This window comes from Dermacentor albipictus, chromosome 8 (assembly GCF_038994185.2).
Source record: "Dermacentor albipictus isolate Rhodes 1998 colony chromosome 8, USDA_Dalb.pri_finalv2, whole genome shotgun sequence".
In the NCBI taxonomy this organism is placed as follows: domain Eukaryota; kingdom Metazoa; phylum Arthropoda; class Arachnida; order Ixodida; family Ixodidae; genus Dermacentor; species Dermacentor albipictus.
Window position 1 is genome coordinate 130,573,905 of NC_091828.1, and position 20,369 is coordinate 130,594,273.

A 20,369-nucleotide genomic window follows, 5' to 3' on the forward strand; every position below is an offset into this window, starting at 1 on the left:
TGTACATCCATATGCTGCAGCGACCAACTGTTTTTATTCAAGAAAGCCAGGTTTGTGGTTCAGCACACATCATACGCTGGCAAACTCACTGATGAGTCAACTCCCTGAGATCATCCCATGAGTGTGAGTGAGCCCAGCTGAGCAGTATTTTGGCGAGTTTGAGCCCGAGTGAGCTCGGCTGAGTAGTATATTCTTATGAGTTCAAGTGAGCAGCTAATTATAATTTTGGCGAGTCTAAATAGTGAGTTCCGATTATTTTGCCAACATATATATGGTCCGTGTACTTCCGAAATTCAGCTACGACACTTGCGCATAGGTTGGAAATTAAGCTTCTCGCCAAGTGACTACTGCATAAATGATCATAGAGCTAGCGAAGAACGATATACGCCTTAATGATGCAGCGTGCCGCGCGGGATCCATGTGTGCAGCGTGCCAGTGGATGGGTGCGTGTTTGGGAAATTAGGGGGTTTCGACCCATCCACAGATAATTTACATAATACCTTTCTCCATAGTGTATTATTGCGATTGCAATTTTTGGACACCCTAAGCGAATTTTCGCCATCGCCCTGATGTTTGGTTTAAAGTCCAAGTGTGACAAAAATTATAGTGCTCCGTTGCATCCCACATGCTGGGGTTAATTGCGAATGAAAGGGTGCGATTGTGAGCCGAGAAGGATGGCAGCTTTATGCGCGCTGTCCACGTCCCGTGATCAAGTGCGCGCTAGGGTCAGAGAGCGCGCGACGTCTCTTGCCCGGCCGTGCCCGTGCATATGGCTGTCCGCGCGCAGCAGAGTGCATATACACGGCCCGCGCGTGCCACATTTTTTAAAAGTAATTTGCGGCCGGTGTAAAGGCGGCAAGCCGACGTGGCTGCTGGTTTCACGAGTGTCAATTGGAAGTAGCGATATCTAAGTTTCGGGCGAAACTTAGAGAACAGTGACTTCCTTAGAGGGGCCAAAATTTTGGGGCGCATGAGCGGCACGTATAGTAGAATGCAGTGTTCCATTGTAAAAAAAAAATTTGATGTAACAAAATAGAGTGCTGAGTAATACGTCTTTGTTACATCAAGGTTCAACAAAAATTAAGCGCTGGAAATCAGCGCTGGACGCACATGCAACTCCTTACGGATCCACACTGAAAACATTTGAGAAAACATTTTTTTAAATACTTTGTAAATTTGTATAAATACCTGCGGATATTCCTCTGGTTTAGCCTAATTATGTGCTGCCTACTTAACTTACTGACGCAGCATACGTATCATTGCGAAATTTATAATTTTTTGCTTTTAGAAAAAGCATCGAGTTATTGAATTTTGCGAACAGAAAAAAAATTGCAACTTCCAATATAGCGCGCTTCCTAGGCTATTAAATAGCTACAATGTTCAAGGAACGTACTGTTTCCATGAGTGGTTTACTCATGCAGTAAGATGTACTGCTCCTACACCTTGTAATAAAAAGCATTTGCATCGACACATAGCAGCTGATATTCTTGCTTATTTTCTCATCACAGAGGTAGATGGGGCACATGAACCAATATGCTCACACAAATCAACGTGACCAACTACTGCGGAGACATGGCAACGAATTCTTTGTTTACCTTGTACACCACAAGTGCGAGGTTTGCGCATTAATTTGACTTCATGAAACCCTATTTATACTACAGGCTTTACGGCAATGCTTGCATGCAGTGCGGTGAAGCGCTCGACGAAACTGCACATATTATATGATTTGTTTGATATTAACTCGAGATGCAAACGTTTGTGCAGGCAGGCAAGCAATGTTTCCATTCACGCAGCGCACCAAAATAGCGAGGTATATGCATTGATCTGGTTTCATGACATCGTACTTTTGCCACTAGCTTTACGGCAGTGCTTGTGTATAGTGCTGCGAAGCACGACGGAACTGCACGTTATTATACGGTGTGCTTGAAATCCACTCGAGATGCAAACGTTTGTGCAGGAAGGAAACGAATGATTTAATTCACGTATCACAACACGAGAGCGCGCTCTGTGCAGTCCTTTGATTGAATAAAACTCTATTTCTGCCACAGGCTTCACAGCAATGCTTGTGTAGAGGGCTGTGAAGCTCGACGCAGCTGTAACAACATCCCACAGTACACCCGATTTTTACCGAGTTTGTTTTAAAGGGCCCCTCACAGGCTACATAACAAATTTTGGTTATACACTGAAAGTTGTTACGTGCCCTCTAAGAAGTGTTCTACCGCAAGCATTTTTCAAATTGGTTCATTAACAGCAGATAGAGAATGATTGAAGTGCCGCGAACGCATGATTTCAGGAGGCGAGCGTCGCCGCCTATAGAAACACTCTCTCGACATTCCCCGTTTCGCCTGTGTAAGCAAATTTCCTTCACTGCGTTCTCCCATACCGGAGCCGAGGGGTCGCGGCGGGTATACCCTGCCGTCTTCTTTTTTTCACCGTCACCGGCACACTTCCGGTGACGGTGTCGCGCGAGCTGTTGCGCTTGTCTCGTTTCCTGTAGCGGACGATAGTGCGCGCTCTACACGAGAACACGTGATTAGCGGTATAAGTCAGTGCCCCAGCACTGAGGCAAACGCGAGAGGATAAAAGAGCATTCATGATCGCAATGCTGGAACACATGTAGACAATGACGTATAGTTTCGTTCTCTGCGCGCGTGCAAACGTCGGGAAAAGGAGACGAAACGGAAATTCATCTCTCTTGCTACAGTGCGAAGTAAAACAAAAGCACCCAGACATTCGGGTTGTATTTTTCATTATTTCTCTAAACATTAATTAGTTCACTGCAGCAACAGATTCAACAAATAACTGATGCTGCCTTGAATCTAAGTCACGTGTCACTCTGAGTGCCATCACAGCACAGCCTGTGCTCCTATGCAGCAGCAAAGTTACGGGCATTCATCTGCTTGCTGCTGCGATAACATTATGACACTTTAACTCAGAGGTACGATTTTTGTTGTGTGAGATTATAGATAGCCAGTAGACTACTTGTCTGATGTTAAATGCTATGACCCACTGGCAATCCATGATACACTCAACGAAAACGTTTTTATGCTGTGTGTGGCGTGACTCACCAGTGACCCACACGCAAGAATTCTTGCTCTTGTGTTGCCATCTGAGGTTTGAAATTGCAACTAATATATATTTTTATTGCATTGGACATGGGGTGGCATGTTTGTTTCGGAGAGTGGAGTGGCGGCGCATTTCTCAGTTGGGTTTCTTGCAAACTTTCGCAGCAGTCTTTGAAATACGTGCCATTGGAATAAGTACCTGCATTTTTCTTGCTACTCCCAAACTTTTCAGCGTGTCTAATAGATAGATCCTCATGCCCCTTACGGATGAAAAAAAAAAGCACAATGCAGAGGAAACAAATAAACTTAGTTTTGGGCCAGAAGAATGCGCCAGCAACTTCGCGATCACCAGCGGATGAGTCAAGTGCTTCAGTGTCAGATGTTCAGCAGTGGACAGTGAAATCAGTGACAAAGATAGTGTTTACGAACCATCACAGACCTCAGCCAGCATGTCGAATGGAGAGTCAGACCTGACTGATGATTCTGAGGTGAATGATTCAGGATACAATGCTCTCATTTCTCTCAGCCCATCTCTAGAGAAATGGACACCGGCAACAACCACTTCGCCTAGTGTGACACCACACGTACTCTAGGCCGCCCACTATCATTCAGTTGCCATCTAGCCGTTATGCCCCATCTTTATGTTCACTGTTTATTACGGATGACATTTGGCAAATGATGGTCAATGAAACAAACAGGTTCACACAAGTGTTGAAATCAACTACTCCTAAATCTAAATCACGCTTGAAAAATTGGACGGAAACCAATGCCAAAGAAATTAAAGCATTTATTCGAATACTGATTTGTATTGGTCTCCTCCGTCTTCCTACTCCCAAATCTAAATCAAAGTTGAAAAATTAGATGGAAACCAATCTCCAACAAACGAAAGCATTTGTTGGAATACCAATTTGTATTAATCTCGTCCATCTTCCTATCCGAGTAACTACTGGGCAAAAAGTAACCTGTATGGTGTTGAACTCATTCATCAAAATATAAGCCGTGACCGCCTTCTCCCTACTTTTGAGGTTCCGGCATTTTGCGGACAATTAACTGGTTGCAGAGTTGCAGGATCATGTCTTTAAGATCCATCCTCTGGCAGAGAAATTGAACCAAAATTTTTGCCACTGTGCTTGAGCCAGGAAAGGAGGTTGTGATAGATGAAACAATAGTGCCATGGTGTGGCAGACTTTCGTTCTTACAGAGTCAGGCTGTTCAAGGCATGTACCAAAGACGGTTACAGGCTAAAGGCTGATGTATATGCCGGAAAGTGTGACTGAACAATTGGCATCGGACATGCCGAAGATGTATGCTTGAAACTCCTGCAAAATTACAAGGAAGTTGTGTGCCCGCTGTCCGTAGACAACTTCTACATGAGCTTGCCGCTCACTTTTCGCCTTCTAAAGGAAGACACTTTCATTCGTGGCACAGTTCGCTCAGTGAGGAAAGGGCTGCCAAAAGATCTCACTGAAGTAAAGGTCGCAAATGGCAGTGTTACCGAACTTCAGTCCAAAAATGGAGTGAAGGCACTGAAGTGGATGGACAAGAGGCCTGTTCTGATACTCACATCTGTCGCCAAATATGAAGCAACTTTGGTGGACAGTGGGAAGAAAACAAGGGACGGTGCACCAATCATGAAACATCAGGCCGGTCTCGATTACAATGCAGCAAAAAAGGGCGTCGACTATAGTGACCAAATGACGTTATACCACAACTGCCTTAGAAAAGGACTCAAGTGGTACAGAAAGGTAGCTGTTGAGTTGCTTGTTGGATGTGTCATCATAAATGCGTGGAACATTCGTGGCATGCTTGAAGGAAACTCTACGCCAATTATAAAATTTCAAGATGAACTGGCTCATTCACTGTTCGGCCCTCGTCAAGACAACATCGAAGAAACTCGTGGGAGAAGTGTCCACATGCTAAGAAAAACTGGCACATCGGCACACGACACTCAGTGGCTCTGCACTGGCTGCTATGCGGCCAACAGTACCAGCAGTAGCCCAAACTCTATGGAGAGAGTGAGAAAAGTGACCACTTTCTGTGAATAACGCCCCGGCAAGCCATTCATCTGTTTGTTGTGCTTTAATTCTAAGCACAAGTAACCTGAGAAGCAAGCTAGCTTCAGCTGTAAAATGAGTAGGATGAAAACTTCAAGACATGGCTAATGTTCATACTAAATTTTAGCCTTTCTCTAACTAATAAATATTTCTAACACAGGAACTGACTTCTTGTCTTTTTTAATGGCAAGCACTTTGTAGTTCAACATAGGTTTCTAGCATCTTGAATCCATTGAGGGGCTACAGAATGTATTAAAGAAAGCTAAAAATGCATAATGTTGTGCTGAATGTGATCAAGACACATGTACAAGAAACTATAGTCATTAGTTCGATGAGGACAGTAATGTGCTTTAGCAAGATAGAACTTTGTTACCAACTTGCCCACATTCACATCTTAACAGATTTAACAATGTTTCCACTACGTGGAGAACCTTGATCTACAGTGCTTTTATCATACTGAAGAAGGTTGGTGTTCCTATCATAACACGTGTACTTAAGAAGCTCAATCTCTCAGGATTTCATGTTGTTTTACTTGACATAAGCTTACGAGGCTTACAGATTACGTGCTCGTATCTCAACGTAAACACTTACTTCCTTTTCAATGATTTTCATTTCTGTAAAAGCACAGTAAATTTCGTCAGACGAGAAGTGCAAATGTGTTTTTTATTCTTTCATACTTGGTGCTTGCTATTATACAACTTACTTATATCAACTTGCTTGTTTAGAAAACTCATAAAAAACACTCCCCCCACCTTCTTCTTTCTTCTTTTACTTTCCATTGACTCTGACTTTCATTATGCTAATAAACTTCAGAAGAGCTTGCTCTCAGGCTAGTTTGTACACACTGCTAAGAATGAAAAAATGGAGAGAAAACGGGACAAGAAAGAAAGGCCTACAGAATGCTGATTTGCGCGCGGCAATCTATATCAAGGACGGGGTGCTGGACCAGGGAAGCTAAGAAGCCGCCACAACAAACTATGGGAGCTAGGTGAATGGCTTCGATGTCCACACAGAAACATAAATATAGGAATGTTATAGAATGCTGTGTCATTCAACAACCCCGTGAATGTTGAAAAGTGGGACAGTGATTAGCTGAAAAGAGTTTCAGAGAGCTCCAGGGAGTGGGGAGGATGATACAGTAAGAGGGCTAGGGTGGTGACACGCATTAAGGGCATCAAGAATGAAGTGAAAAATTATGGAACATAGGGGGATTGTCTCATCACTGCTCGATCGCTCAACACCAGATAGCTGTGGCCAGTTGCCTTAGCTGAGATTCACCTACCCTGTCATAGCATGTGCTGTGCTTGCTGCTTTGCAGTCTTTAGAATAGGCAGGTGTCAGGGAAGCATGCCCATAATGCCTGCAATTAAGTAATAGGCGACTTGCAAAATAGTGCCCGCTCTCTTCCATACACAGCCATGGCTGAACCACTCACTAGCAAATCTGGTAAGAAAATAACGCTGACCTTCACTGTTACTTGGGCTGCAACAAGTCTAGGCTGCAAACAAGAAGACACAAGACAGAGCGCTGTCATGTTTTTAGCACAGTTCACTTTCCTAAGTAATGTACCAACAAGGTCATAATATACATTATATAAATACATCAATTTGTAAACAAAATGTTATTTTTAATATAGTCATTTTTAAAAACAGCACAAGGATGATAGCATAATTTTAGGCGTAGTCTTAGCAATGAAAAACTTTTGTCCGAAGTTAAACAAAGTTTTGGCAACGTAAAAATGTGCATCCTCATTGCTAAAGCATTCCTGTCTGGGGAGTGCTAGGAGTTTGTCTTGGTGTCATGTAAAACCCTCCACACATTTATATAGTGCTAGAGAGAGAGGTGATGGGGGAGTGGTAGTGGCCAGTGGAGAATCCTTCCCTGAAATGAATTTCTGGCTACGTCACTGAATGTCTGCAATGCCTTGTAATAGCAATAGGTCTTGGATGGAAACACTATAGATGGTACCAGTGAACCTATTGAGCCTATTCCTGTTTAGTGAGGTGATGTATGTTTTCCCAAAGAATTATAGAAACTGTACAATGGAATGTTTTGTACCACCTGTAATAACCATGCTGTAAGAAAACAGAAAGGCTGAGCTTAAATGTTGTAGGAAATCTCTTAAGAGGCTCAAGGATCGGTAAAGATGACTAACTTCTGTATTCTCCACTCAACCCTCCACCTGGATTCAAATGCACAGCAGCCCCACTCCTTGACACAGGCGGTTGCTTAGCTTTAATTAAACTTCATGTCAATTACTGTGAAACACAGCGTCGTCTTCAGTCAAGGGGTGGCACTGCGCTCATCTCAGTGGAATGAAGCTTCCAGTCATAGATGGTTTCAGAATACAGGGTAAGTGACCTCACATTTTACTCTCTTCGTCGTGAAATCTAGACACCAAAGCCTCGGTTTGAACAAGTAATGCTTTAAGTGCTCTCTCATGCATATGTTTGCTTTAAGGCAGAGTCAGCTTACTATTTCCTGCTTCTGCCACATGCAAATGACACAAAAATATCTCAATAAAATGATTGTGATTTAAGTAGTACACACTCTCTGCAATGTGATTAAATGTTTGTAATAAAAGAAGCACTACTCATGTGCTGGTCAGCATCTGCAGCATTATGTTCACCAAGATAGCTTTTTTGTCTCAATATATTCAATATTGTTGCAAATTTAAGAGGTTTTGCAGCTAACATGTAGCTGTCAACTTGTGTCTCGAGAACATACAGCTTTAGTTGAGAGGAGCGCTATATTGCATGAGACAAAGGAACATTTTTAGACTGCTTGTTTTATTTATGTGTGAAAAACAATTGTGAAGGTTTTAATAGCAAAGTAATACAGTAGGTGTTGGCAACGCGAACAAGCCATGCAAAGTGTATGCATTAGAAATGAACTATCCAGATGAGGACCCCCCACCCCACTGATATATGTCAATGCTATAATATCAAATGCTGTGACATTTAACACATATGGTGACTAAAAAAAAAGGATAACTAAAGCAAGAGCAGCATTAATAAAACAACAATATCAACTGCAAAATTTATACAATTTTTCTCAAAACTTTTATCTTCGCATAAACTGTGGCATCACACACTGTGGGCACTTTTGCTAACAACCTTCACATTTCACTAGTGCTAATTCTAGCTTCCCTTTAGCTTCTAGCTTGATTCTAGCTTCCAGCTCAACTGCAATGTTTTGAACGTCAGGGCATGTGCAAGTGATAATTAGTTTGTGATGGCCATGTGGATCTGTTTCTCTGCCTGAATAATAGGGAGAGGAGGGCAATATAATTGCCTTGAGAACTATTAAGCAGAAGCAGCATGGTGGATGAGGAGCAGTGGCCGGAATAAAACATTTCAGGAGTTCAATGTAGTAAGGATACAGGAGTCATATGATTAACTTCGCAAGAATATGAGGCCATTATAACACTAAGGGAAACAGACTGGCCCATCACACTGAATTTTCAAATATCGTAACTGGTCTAGAACACCTTGCACAGCAGCTGTAATTAGGAAAAAAAAAAATGTAGCATTGTCTTAAAAAGACAGCTTTTTTGTTTGTTTACTCTGCTATGCCACTGTACACATTATTACTATTACTTTTTTTTCTTTTGGAACAGAAAGTCACCATATGCCTGGAGGTTTTAGATCACCTTCTTGGTGTGTGTGGTGAACAGTTCGAAAACATTAACATTGTTGCTTGGTTTATTGCCCAAGTAGAGCGGCACGTAACGACTGACTACGGAACCAGGCGTGTAAATATGCACACCCTGTATCCAATCAACCCCTATATCAATCAATTTTGTACAATTAGACCTCCATATATTGAACTTTAATGTAACAAACCGTTTTACTTTGCAGAACTTATTTGGTGTGCATATAGAAATCTTCAATTTATTGAATTCTGTTTATCTGCAATTTCAATTTACGGAAACTATAAATTCTTCTAAAATTTAAATGAGGATATGTGTTGCATTTGAACTGTAAATTCTATCGACGTACAAGCGCTTTCCGGGAGTAAAGCTTCACGATTTCCTTCCAAAGTTTATTCGACTTAAGGACAAAATTCTGCAGCAAAGTTATAAACGACCACAGGTGACAAGCAGCTGAATGCGAGGTATCTGGTACAGACCCACGGGGCGAGTATGTAAACAGGCGAACTAAGCAGGGAACAAAAACAACACAGCACTGCTTTCATAGGTCCCGAATGATCAGAGTTTGAGTCAGAGTTGGTGCAAGCACGCATCCGCAGATAAAACGGGCTCCCACCGTGCATTGACCAATACTTCGAGAGCTGACTCCTACACAATAACCGGGGTAGGTTACAGCACTTGTTTCTGCTCTGATCGTATAGTGTTCGAACGATGTCGCGACAACGCAAGTACTTGCAATAGGGGCGACGACCTTCCACAACTCCAGAACATCACAAAAGACCGTTTGCACATGTACTAACCAGCCAAACAAACTAACCACGGCAGCGAAGACCACTTAAATCGAACATACAACGCAGAAACACCTCGTAAAGGTTTCACCATAGAGAAAGGTTACACCTTGTTGCACAGACCATAGAGAAAGAAATTCAACTATGCACAGACGCTCACAAGAAATTCAAGAAATGTCCAAAGCGCACTACCGCCGCCTTTTAAAAATCCAACGGGAGCCAAGCCAAATCAGTAATAAGTTGGCTATTTGGGTGAACGCAACGCACCCGTTAGAACCACCGGGTACGCCCAGCGCACTCGTTCGAACCACCGGGTACGCCCAACGCCGGCCCGCATTTGGCCAGATCAAGGGCCAGATAATGGCCATATGCTAGCCGCTCCGGCATCCGCCGGCAAAGCCAACACAATCCAATGTGTGTGTCGTTTTTTTTTTATCGCAAGAACCGTGGAGGCAAGCTCCCCGGTCAACGAAACTCGCTTGATTTTCTTCAACATTCGGCACCCGTTTTCATGTCGAAGCTGCCGGACGCAAAGGTAAGAAGTGCCTCAATCGCTGTATCTGTATACTGACGGCTGCGTGTCAAAGCTTTATTCTCGCCGAGTCTTCGGCTACGATGACGGGTTACTCCCCCGCAATGCCACTAGGCCTAAATGTTTGCCGACGAAGGATGTGCCACCGTTCCGGTGATACGACTCGCAATCTTTGTACTGGGCGCGGCTTCGCCTTTGCCTCCAATGACATTGCGCACCTCTCTCGTTCCTTCTTCCGTTAGCTTCTGCTGTTGGCGCGGTAGCAGCGTCGTTTTCTCCGTCTTAGCGAGAGCGCAACAGGTTTTCGACGCCGGTGAGTTGCCGTTCTTCGCTCAGTCCAAAAATAATGCTGTGCGTACCGACACCTCTGCTTTGATTAAGTGACAGGTGCGTTCGTCAAGCTGCCACCGATGCGTTTAATCTGCCGCTGATCGTGTCGATCATGCTTTCATTCTGGTGCGCCAGCTTATTTCAAAGGCGAGGCGTTGCGTCAAGAAAAATGGGGACGCGTTAGCGTTACTTCGCATCGTCTTGCCTGCTCGGTGTTTCCGGACTGCAGAACGTTTTTGGAAGGCTTCATTGCCAGCCAGGTTATCTTCCGGTGAGCTGACCCCCTTTAAAACTCTGTGCGTCACTTCGTGATTTCAGCCGTTTCAAGTTTCTGCGCTGAAATCTGGCGGTGATTCAACGCGGCGGCGGGCGTAGTGGATCCGGCCGTGACGTAACTCCCGCGACCGGAATGTTTAGACTGTGCCGGGTTGCGCCGAGGCGAAAACATTCCAAACGGTCCGAATGACGTCCTCGTTGTGTCGTGTAGTCCTTTGCTTTGTGCTCCAATTGTGTCTTTAACGAACCGCCGTGCGGGCCGGAAAAGGGGCGACGCGAGTGGGCGTGCGTACGACCGCAACTTTCCGCCGGCCGAGGACGGAAGGCCGTTGAATGTTGCTTGACGTCGCCCAGCCGTAGGCTAATTTCGTGTAATCGATCAAAATAATGACCCCGCGTGCAAGTGCACTAGCAGGTTGTCAAATGGCAGTGGAGCGAAGAATGCACGCGTCAGCGGGTTTTCAACTGTGCCCGCGCTGCCACTTGTCACTGGCAGGCCCATTGTATTGCCCCCTGATCCCATTTTTTTTTTGTTAAGTGAGCTTTCGTGCAAATTTTCAAGGGCCTGCCGTCGGTAAGTTAAAGGGATGCTCGCCTAACTTCCCGTGTTCATCGAAAGACGTTTCGCTTGTTGCAGACATGGCACCGTCCACAATAGGACAGTGCAGTCGGCGAATTCCGAACGTCTATCATCCCAAAAGAGAGATCATCTTATTACAGAGAACAAGAACTAAAGGTTACTCTTTGTTGATAGATGCACTCTAAAAGTACAGATGAGTTACACCTCTCAGTCATACCTTTTTTTTTGTGCTTAAAAAAAAAAAAACTGCTCTCCAACTTATGTTTATCTACAAATGACCTGCTATGTTTGCTGTGTTTGTTTATGGGAGCTGTCAAGCGAACCTGTAAACTCTGCTCCCTTGCCCCACTGCCCGTTGTTTATCTTTTGTGATCCTGATGTTTGAGAGTGAGCAGACTTGCTGCCACCAGTCTCGCTCACTTTGTCTGCACACCCTGGTAGAAAAGTGCTGCGTCATTCATTATGCGACCCACGCATAAGCACCGATGCGCGGCACGCTTAGGTCATGCCTGACTAGGTGTCCACAACACTGAGAGGGTCGGGACTCGCACAGCTCCAAAGAAGGCTGTTCTCTTGGCCAATTGTTGCACGTGATGGTTGTAAGCCTGGCTGTCCATGTTATCAACACACTACGCATGATTGAGCGTGCTGTTGAATCAGTTTCTAGCACACAAGGCAACATTGTGAATCGAGTTGGTGCAGTCTGCACTCATGTGTCTGGTAACGCCTTTCCTGCTGTTTAAAGCCACATAATAAGTGTGAGAACACAGTGGTAGCAGTCAAACATGATTTAGATCCGATAACTAGAGACCAACATCGTGTATTTGAAGCGGGATCACATATATGTTCTTTATGGCAGTTGTGTAAAAGCTTGTTATACTTGTAAAGGAATCTGCAGACATTGACTGATGATAGCACACATTTCCTTATGCAATGTGACTTTGTGTGCTGACATGCTTTTATGCAATACTGTGCAAAAGTGTCTGAACTCTGCATACACTCTCGTTGTAGTGACACCTCCACTCTTGGGCCATGGATGTACACTGTTTTGGCGTAGAACCAATCACCTGCCACGCATGGAACAAGGATCATACAGGTAGGCCCCTGGAGGTTCTGCCCATTTGTTCACACTTGGGAAAAGCAGCAGGAGAAGATGGAATAACAGTTGATTTGATCAAAGATGCAGGAAGCATCATGCTTGAAAAGCTTGTGGCCCTTTATACGCAATACCTCACGACTTGAAGTGTACCAGAGAGCTGGAAGGATGCTAATACTTATGGTAATCCATAAGAAAGGAGATGTTAAAGAATTGATAAGTTCACTAGCTTACTTTCAGTATTGTATAAAAACACACCCAAGATATTTTCCAATAGAATCAGGGCAACACTTGACGTCAACTAAGAGAACAAGCTGGCTTCAGGAAGGGATATTCTACAATGGATCACGTCCATGTCATCAATAATGTAATTAAGAAACCTGTGGAGTACAATCAACCTCTCCATATGGCTTTCATAGATTATGAAAATGGATTTGATTCAGTAGAGATACCAGCAGTCATGGAGGCATAGTGTGATCAAGGAGTACAGGAAGCACGCATGAATATCTTAGGAAATATATGCAAGGACTCCACAGCCGCCTTAATTTTTTACAAGGAAAGTGGAAAATTGCCTATTGCAACTGGGGGTCCAAAGATGTCAAATGTACATTGCTCATGGAGGAGTAAGAGAAGGTGGGGCTGGGCCCGATATCAGGACGTTTTAAAAACAAGTTTATATTTACAAGAAAATTCATAGTACAGAAAAAGTTCATGAAGTTGTAGCAGCCAATCCCTCCCGCCGTCCATAGCTCTTTTTATGCTCTGTGTGATCATTGTTCAGTCACCTCCTCCAATGCAGCGTCAGGAGACAGATGACATCAGGTCCCACCAATCTGGAGGTCTGTTACCCTTTCCCTCCGAAGGGAGCTTTGTCGGAAACATGCGTAAATCACTGGGCACAAACAAGAAGTGTGATCATACACCGACTCCCTCTCTATCGTGGAAGTGCCAATTTGGGCGGCTGTCGGGAGATCGACTGTATCCTTGCTAATTGCCCAAACCTCTCCTGACCTAGGTGCTCCCGTGCTGGCCATGAATAATCTGTTTTGAGAACCATTTTGAAGAGGCCGTCAACTCGTTCGTTCCCCATAATCGTGCTAGCCATGACTGGAGGTTTTCGTGGGGTGAACGGCCGATCACAACACTGTCAAGGTCGGGCAAGCAGACACAATCTCTCCAGTGCTGTTCATTGCATGCTTAGAAGAAGTATTCAAGCTATTACACTTCGAAAGCTTAGGAGGGAGGATTAATGGCGGCTTTCTTGGTGTGAACTAAATTTTCTGTAGCCCGCAAGGCTTTCTTTGTGAGAAACCCGTATGGGTTTCCTTCATAGTTTCGTGCTACAATTTGGGTAGATTCCAATTTTTCCCTTTCATGTACTTTCCTTCAGAACTGATTTGCTATATTCAGTGTCCCAGTTCCTCAAGTTGTTGATTAATTCGCCCTTGCCCTGCGATCGGCTAGCCTCCTGTTTAGCTCAGATGGTGGAGTGACCGCCCCAGAAAGGCGTTGGTCCCGGGTTCAAGTCCCAGACCAGGACAAATTTTTCTTCCAACTGCGAGGCTTTCTATCTAAGAAACCCGTACGGATTTTGTTTGTAGGTTTGCGCTACAATTCGGGTGGATGTCAATTTTTTGCTTTCATGAATGCCTTGTGTCCTGGATCCTCCTTTCTTTACCTGTTTCAGTGGCTTAGTGTTTATGGCGTTCTGCTGCTAGGTATGAGGTTGTGGGTTCAAATCTCAGCCATGGTGGCTGCATTTTGATGCTGACGAAATGGAAGAGCACTCATGTGCTTATTATTTAAGTGCACATTAAGGAAGACCAGGTGGTCAAAATTAATCCAGAGCTCTTCACTATGGACAGCGTAGTTAAAGGCTCTGGATTAATTTTGACCATATTAAACTCCATGAGCATACCTGCCAAGCCTCATATATTTTTATGAACTTTATAAATTTTAACTCGTTTTATTAGTTAAGCTTTACAAAAATATAAGTTCTGTTTACAAAAATGTTCTAAGGGAGTCGGAGGATGGGGCAGCGCAAGAAAGATTGCACAAGAATGCATGCAAGACAAGAATTTGTGATGGTAGCTGCACAGCTCTCTTGTGGCAGTGCAAGGTGCCTTATATCAGCAAGGTTACTTGCTTTGAGCAAGCTTGTCGCCACGAGTTGCTGAAGCAAGCAAAATCACCTACAGTACAGTCATTGAAGAAGTTACTGTGATCTAAAAGCATTTCGTTGCTTGTCATTTACTGCTGTTCCAAGTTTGCAGCATCTAAAGGTAAGTGATTGCTAATAAAGTGTGTGTGTGTGTGTGTGTGTGTGTGTGTGTGTGTGTGTGTGTGTGTGTGTGTGTGTGTGTGTGTATATATATATATATATATATATATATATATATATATATATATATATATATATATATATATATATATATATATATCCCACAAATGTAGTGCTCAGGGCCACAAAAATATGTGTGGTATTCCTACCTCCCTGCAAATCATATTGACCGCAAAAAAGACTGGGACAGAGGAGGAAACCACATAAACAGCACAGGCGGTAGTAAATACCAACTAGGCCAAACTGAAGTTCTTCCTACCTCCCTGTTGTGTTTGGGGGATTCTAAGTGTCTTCTATACGACATAGCACAGCTCTGTTGCCATACATACTGACGTGATTAGAATTGCAGATAAGCGTATTTGTGTGTTTTATATAGTACTATCTAGCTGCAGCACATTACTTGGTAACACTAAATTGGAGCACATTACTTGTAATTCCAAGTCCATTCACAAAGGATTAGTAACAGAAGGCATTCTCGTGATCTCGCCGATGAAAGAGTGCAGTGGCGCATAATTGCTGAAAGAAGAGTATGGCACCTTCGATGTAGATGCTAGTACTTTGTTGTAAACAACACTAACATAGTTCAGTACTCCACAATGCATATTTTACATGCTGCAAACTGATGATGATTTCCGTTTTGAGGTGCTGACTAGATGTATCACGTAGTGAGTGGTGGCACTGCTGAAAAGAGTGCACAGGAATGCATATGCACCCATTGCAGTTACACTTCATTTATACGTACAAGTAACCCTGGAATATTTTTTTTTATCTTCCAGTCTCTAGCCACCATGTTTATGCAGTGCATGCTTAAAGCTTGCCTGAGCTGATGTTCATGAAAGGGAAGTCTGCAGAAGAAAAATATGTGACTTGCAGTGCATTTGACAGAAGTCTGCAATGCAGCTTATCTCTATCCTTAACAAAAAGAATGTGATCACTTAATTTTGCCGCTATTCCGTGGGGCCGAAACTTAATTAAAACATGTAGGAATACCTTGGGAAACTAAGGTCACTGCAAACGGTGATGAAAATGTAAATGACTGGTTAAGGGATGGCAGCCATAGCTTCGGAGGGTGGTGTTGAGCAGGCCATGAAATGTGTAGAACATGAGATGGTGCCGAGAGAAGTGCAGTGTAGTGTGGCAGAAGATAATTGCAGTTGATGTGGGGTGGGGCTAACTGCTTGTCTCTGGTAGGGCTCTTCCCCTGCAGTGGGTGTAGTGAGGTTAAGAGGAAGCTTTAGCTCAGGCGCAACTCCGATGCGGCCTATTCAAATACATGTAAAATGCAAAAACGTTTATCTGAGGTAATCCCTGGACCGATTTTAATGAAGTTGCATTTGAAAGAGAAAGCTAAATTCTAGTGACTGTTTGAAGCAGAATTTCGATTTAGAGCCTGAATTTTGTTTAAAAGGTCTTCCAGAATTCGAAAGTTTGAAAAAGATAGCACGAAGTTTACAAGTGAATAGCTCTGCATCAAGAACAGATATCGCAGTTCTGTAAACAGAATCCACTAGATCATTGAAAGCGGACAAATTTGGTATGTCATTCTATATCTTACGTGAATTTGTTAGGTTGTGTACAAGGGTTCTGTAAAAGCTGTATTTCTATATTAAATTTTTTTAGATTCATGTGTAACATATCAATTTTCTCTGCTTTAGATGTACTATTAGATGCAATTCACATAATTGTGATATCATGTTTCATTGCTGAGCTAGAGTTGTAAACTTGGTAGTTTTGTTTTCTGAAAATTCTTGATTCTTGCCACTTTTTAATAAAAAATTGACGACCTCAATCAAAAATTGGAAACCAACAGTCACTAGATTTTAAGTTTTTCTTTTAAATGCAACAAACCTCGTCAAATTTGGGGCAGTGTTTGCCGCAAAAACGAATTCTTTTTTTACATGTATTTGGATAGGAGCACCCGAGCTAAAGCTTCCTCTTAATGGTGGTGATAACCGCACTTTTCTCCCTTCCCGCCCTGAATGTTTGTTCCTCACCATGGTCGCAGAGGTGGCACTGTGCCCCAACAATGCGGATGTGCAGCTCTACAAGCGAGAGGCGGGCGGAGGATGGTCACGGGGGCAGACACTCAGCCGGCACGACCTGCGAGTGACCAGCATCGACTGGGCGCCACGCAGTAACCGCATTGTGACGTGTGCTGCAGATCGCAATGCGTACGTCTGGACCCTGGGCTCAGAGGAGCCTGGCACCAATGCCACGGTGTGGACCCCCACCTTGGTGCTGCTGCGAATCAACCGTGCTGCCACCTGTGTTCGGTGGTCGCCCCTTGGTCAGTGAGCCTGACTGCAACATTTTAGAATAGTTACCTTACTTAGTTCAACGTTTCGATTACTAAAGTGATGGCATGGTAATGTTAAACATGTGCATCTGTGACATTATATGGAAAGTAGCTTTAGATCAAGCTAGGCTGATCGAAACAGTACAGTATGAAAGCATTATTTGATGTAGTTATTGGGCAGGTCATGTGTATTTGAAAGTTCTGTGCCAAGTGTGGTGTATGAAATTATAGGCATCTCTCAATTTCACAATGTTTTGTGACTCTTGCCAGGCTTTGCTCTCACATTTTCGTGTTCATTGAGCCAAACGAGTTGGCTCTTGTTTTTTCTAGCTGCCATCCGTGAGAGCACATGGGACAGTGACTTACCTTTCACTTATGCTTCTTTCTGCCATAGAGCACACACACAGGAACTGAAATGGACCTACAAGCATTGTTGTAGTGGTGATGTGTGGGTTTCCTTTGTGTTATTTTCGACAGTGGTGGCGTGTTACAAAGCACAAGACATCCCTTATGTGGACTGATGCAATGCACAGGCGCTGCTAGTGTGTTGTTATATCCACGTGTCACATGCCACAACTTGTTGACTTACAGAAGACGCAAAGATGCCAACCCACTGCAGTAGGTTTTACGGAGTTGCTCTCTGTGCAGAGAACAAGTTTGCAGTGGGGTCAGGTGCCAAGCTGGTGTCAGTGTGCTACTTTGAGGAGGACCACAACTGGTGGGTGAGCAAGCACATCAAGAAGCCCATCAAGTCAACTGTCACCTCGGTCGACTGGCACCCCAACAACTGCCTGCTTGCCTGTGGCTCCACCGACTTCCGCACCAGGTTAGCACTGCCTTTGCTTCTAGGAGTCGAGGGTGTCCTCTTCACCGACGCTGTTCCTGCACTTAGCACTTTCAGGGCATTCCACTGGTTGAAAGCAACTGGAGGAACGCCCCTTCGGGACTACACCTGATAACAAAGTTACACACTCGCTGCAGTAGCTCCATGGCGGTGTCGTTGTGCAGCTGAGCTCGAGGTCGCAGGTTTGATCGCAGCCACGGTGGCCACATTCCAACTGGGTTGGCATGCAAGAACGCTCCTGCACCGTGCATTCCATGCACGGTGAAAGAAGCCTCAGGGTAGTTAAGATTAGTCCAGACATCTCCACTATGGCGTACCTCACAATCATATTACGATTTTGGCATGTAATATGCCAGAATTTAGTTAATTTTAACAAAGTTGCAGCATTATAGTAGAGGCAAAAATGGGGTAATGAGAGGAAACGTAGGAAAAATATGCCAATTCCTCCAACTTGCTCTGCTTTTAAACATAACCTAAATAGTGAAGCATTTTACTGAAGTCCCATTTATAGTTCCTTCCCTTTATTAAGATAATAGCACTAGTCAATAGGTTTAACCGAAATTAGCAGTAGGCTGAATGGAGGATACATTCACCGGATTACTCTGGAGTCTATTATTCTGAATCTACAGCATGCAAGCCAAATGTGCCATTCTCATTGTTTCATACTCCCATTATCGTTGCCCTGCCAATGGCGCTGACAGCCTTCCTTTTTTTGGGGAGTCTGCTCTAATTATTTGATGTTCTAATGTTGCGGAGGGCTTTTAAACGGCTCCACCAGCCAGGGCTAGCCTTAAATTCAGCGTGCCCGAAAATGCACGCAAAGTCCAGCGCCTTCTGCTGAAGCACTCAGCCAGACAACGGCACTTTGTTGGCATGCTGTTCAAAAGACCATGCGAACACCGCCTTGTCTATGTCTGGAAATGGTGCAGCGCTCACCATTTTGTTCTTCGTGCTCACACCATTTCTGAGCGCATTGAGAATGGAGGCCTTGTTTTCAGAATCGTAGATATCAAACTCCACGCAATTCCAAATTCTTTGGCATGTCCATTTTCTTCCTGCCCTTTTCAGCTTGGGCAATAATTGCAGCCTTATCCTGCAATGTCATAAATTTCCTCTTTTTGGCTGGAGGCGGCATCTTAACAGGCTGGCAAAGCAAATGGTCCGATTGGCACACAGACACACAGTTGACGCACTCTAGCACCGACGACACAGAGCACACGACCGTGTGTGGCGGTACACAAAGCCCACTGATAAAGCGTCATCCGGGTTATCCGAGCCTTCATGTGTAGTAGATGTTGATTTGGCTGCCACGGTGCCACAAAGGCATTCAGCTCTGCATCTAGCACATGCTGTCATGGCACACAGGATTAAATAAAATGTGCTCACTGCGAGGCTGCCTACGGTTCTTTTTTCTATTTGTATCATTTAAATAATAATAATTGCATTTTTGACCCGAACACTATGCAGCCACCCATTGCGACGGGCGAACGACCACCATTTTCATCATCACTGTCGCCTGTCACGAGGTGTCGTGGGGATTTTTTTATTGCGAACAATAATGGCGGCCGCCACGCAAGTGTGCTGTGGCGGTAGTTCATGCAATTTAAGCGCACAACGAATGCATGTGAGCAGTTTTTGGACACACAATTAGCGTTACGTGAGTAGATTATTTGCCGACTGTCGTTTCAGAAAATATCGTTAATGAGGGATTGCTGTAGAAAAAAGTTTCCGTGTTGCGAGATAGAAAACGCGTCGACTCCTATGGGTGTTCGCCGGGTATTCGAAAATATGTCGTGGCAGCTAGAATTTCATTGCCTCGGGATTTCGTTACCGCGGGTTTCAACTCTACCCGATTATTCTGACATTTTTGAGGCAAACTTCGTTGGGGGCTGTAAATGTTTCATAGTCATTCACCAGTGGTGTCACTTATTTTGCATAGCAATCCGAGAATAGTGTGTGACTTCAGTGAGTAGCCATAAGTCTGGAAAAAAATATGTGTGGGCCTTGCGCGAGTGAGTACTGCAGTATCCCTAGTGTGTTGATACATAGAAGAGCAGGCAGAAGTGTTCTGGTGTTCGCATATGCCTGTTACTGCAGTGAGTCTCTGCACAATTGGGACAGAAGGCTGGGGGGCTAGTTGGTAATGTCTAGTACTGGTTACCAGCCTGCTGAAAGTCACAGGTTCATGTTCACAGCTATGGGGCGTATTACACAATAGGTGTACAGTGCTCAGTGATTGAAACGCAGTGCTCAGCATGGCGGCCAACACTTTTTTTTGCGCCACCGTTAGGCGATGGGGACATTGAGCTGATTCACTTTTATGTCCCATGAGTACGAGAGTCATCTTGATGCATAGTGACACAATTGGGCCCTCTCAGTGATCACCCAGCACTCGCCTGTGGCGCAAGAATCACTGCCTGCCTTACTGTCCGAATATCGCATTTGAATTGCCGAGCATTGTACATACATATATAGTCAAACCTTGTTATAGTAAAGCCACATCTGACAGGAAAAT

The 20,369-nt window shown here is 44.1% G+C and overlaps 1 protein-coding gene across 4 annotated transcripts in view; it reads left to right on the forward strand.

The window, feature by feature from the left end:
• The first annotated feature begins 9,938 nt into the window (after nt 1-9,938).
• Arpc1 (Actin-related protein 2/3 complex, subunit 1A) overlaps nt 9,939-20,369 on the forward strand; it is a 49,809-nt gene continuing 39,378 nt past the window's right edge. For 3 of the 4 annotated variants that reach the window (XM_065427125.2, XM_065427126.2, XM_065427123.2), the window contains exons 1-4: nt 9,939-10,094; nt 12,289-12,373; nt 16,720-17,001; nt 17,659-17,836. In XM_065427125.2, coding sequence (XP_065283197.2) covers nt 12,310-12,373; nt 16,720-17,001; nt 17,659-17,836 — 524 coding nt within the window. In that variant the 5' untranslated portion in view covers nt 9,939-10,094; nt 12,289-12,309. Of the gene's footprint in view, nt 10,095-10,265; nt 10,405-12,288; nt 12,374-16,719; nt 17,002-17,658; nt 17,837-20,369 lie in introns of those variants that run through there. The other variant, XM_065427124.2, reaches the window with a different exon arrangement.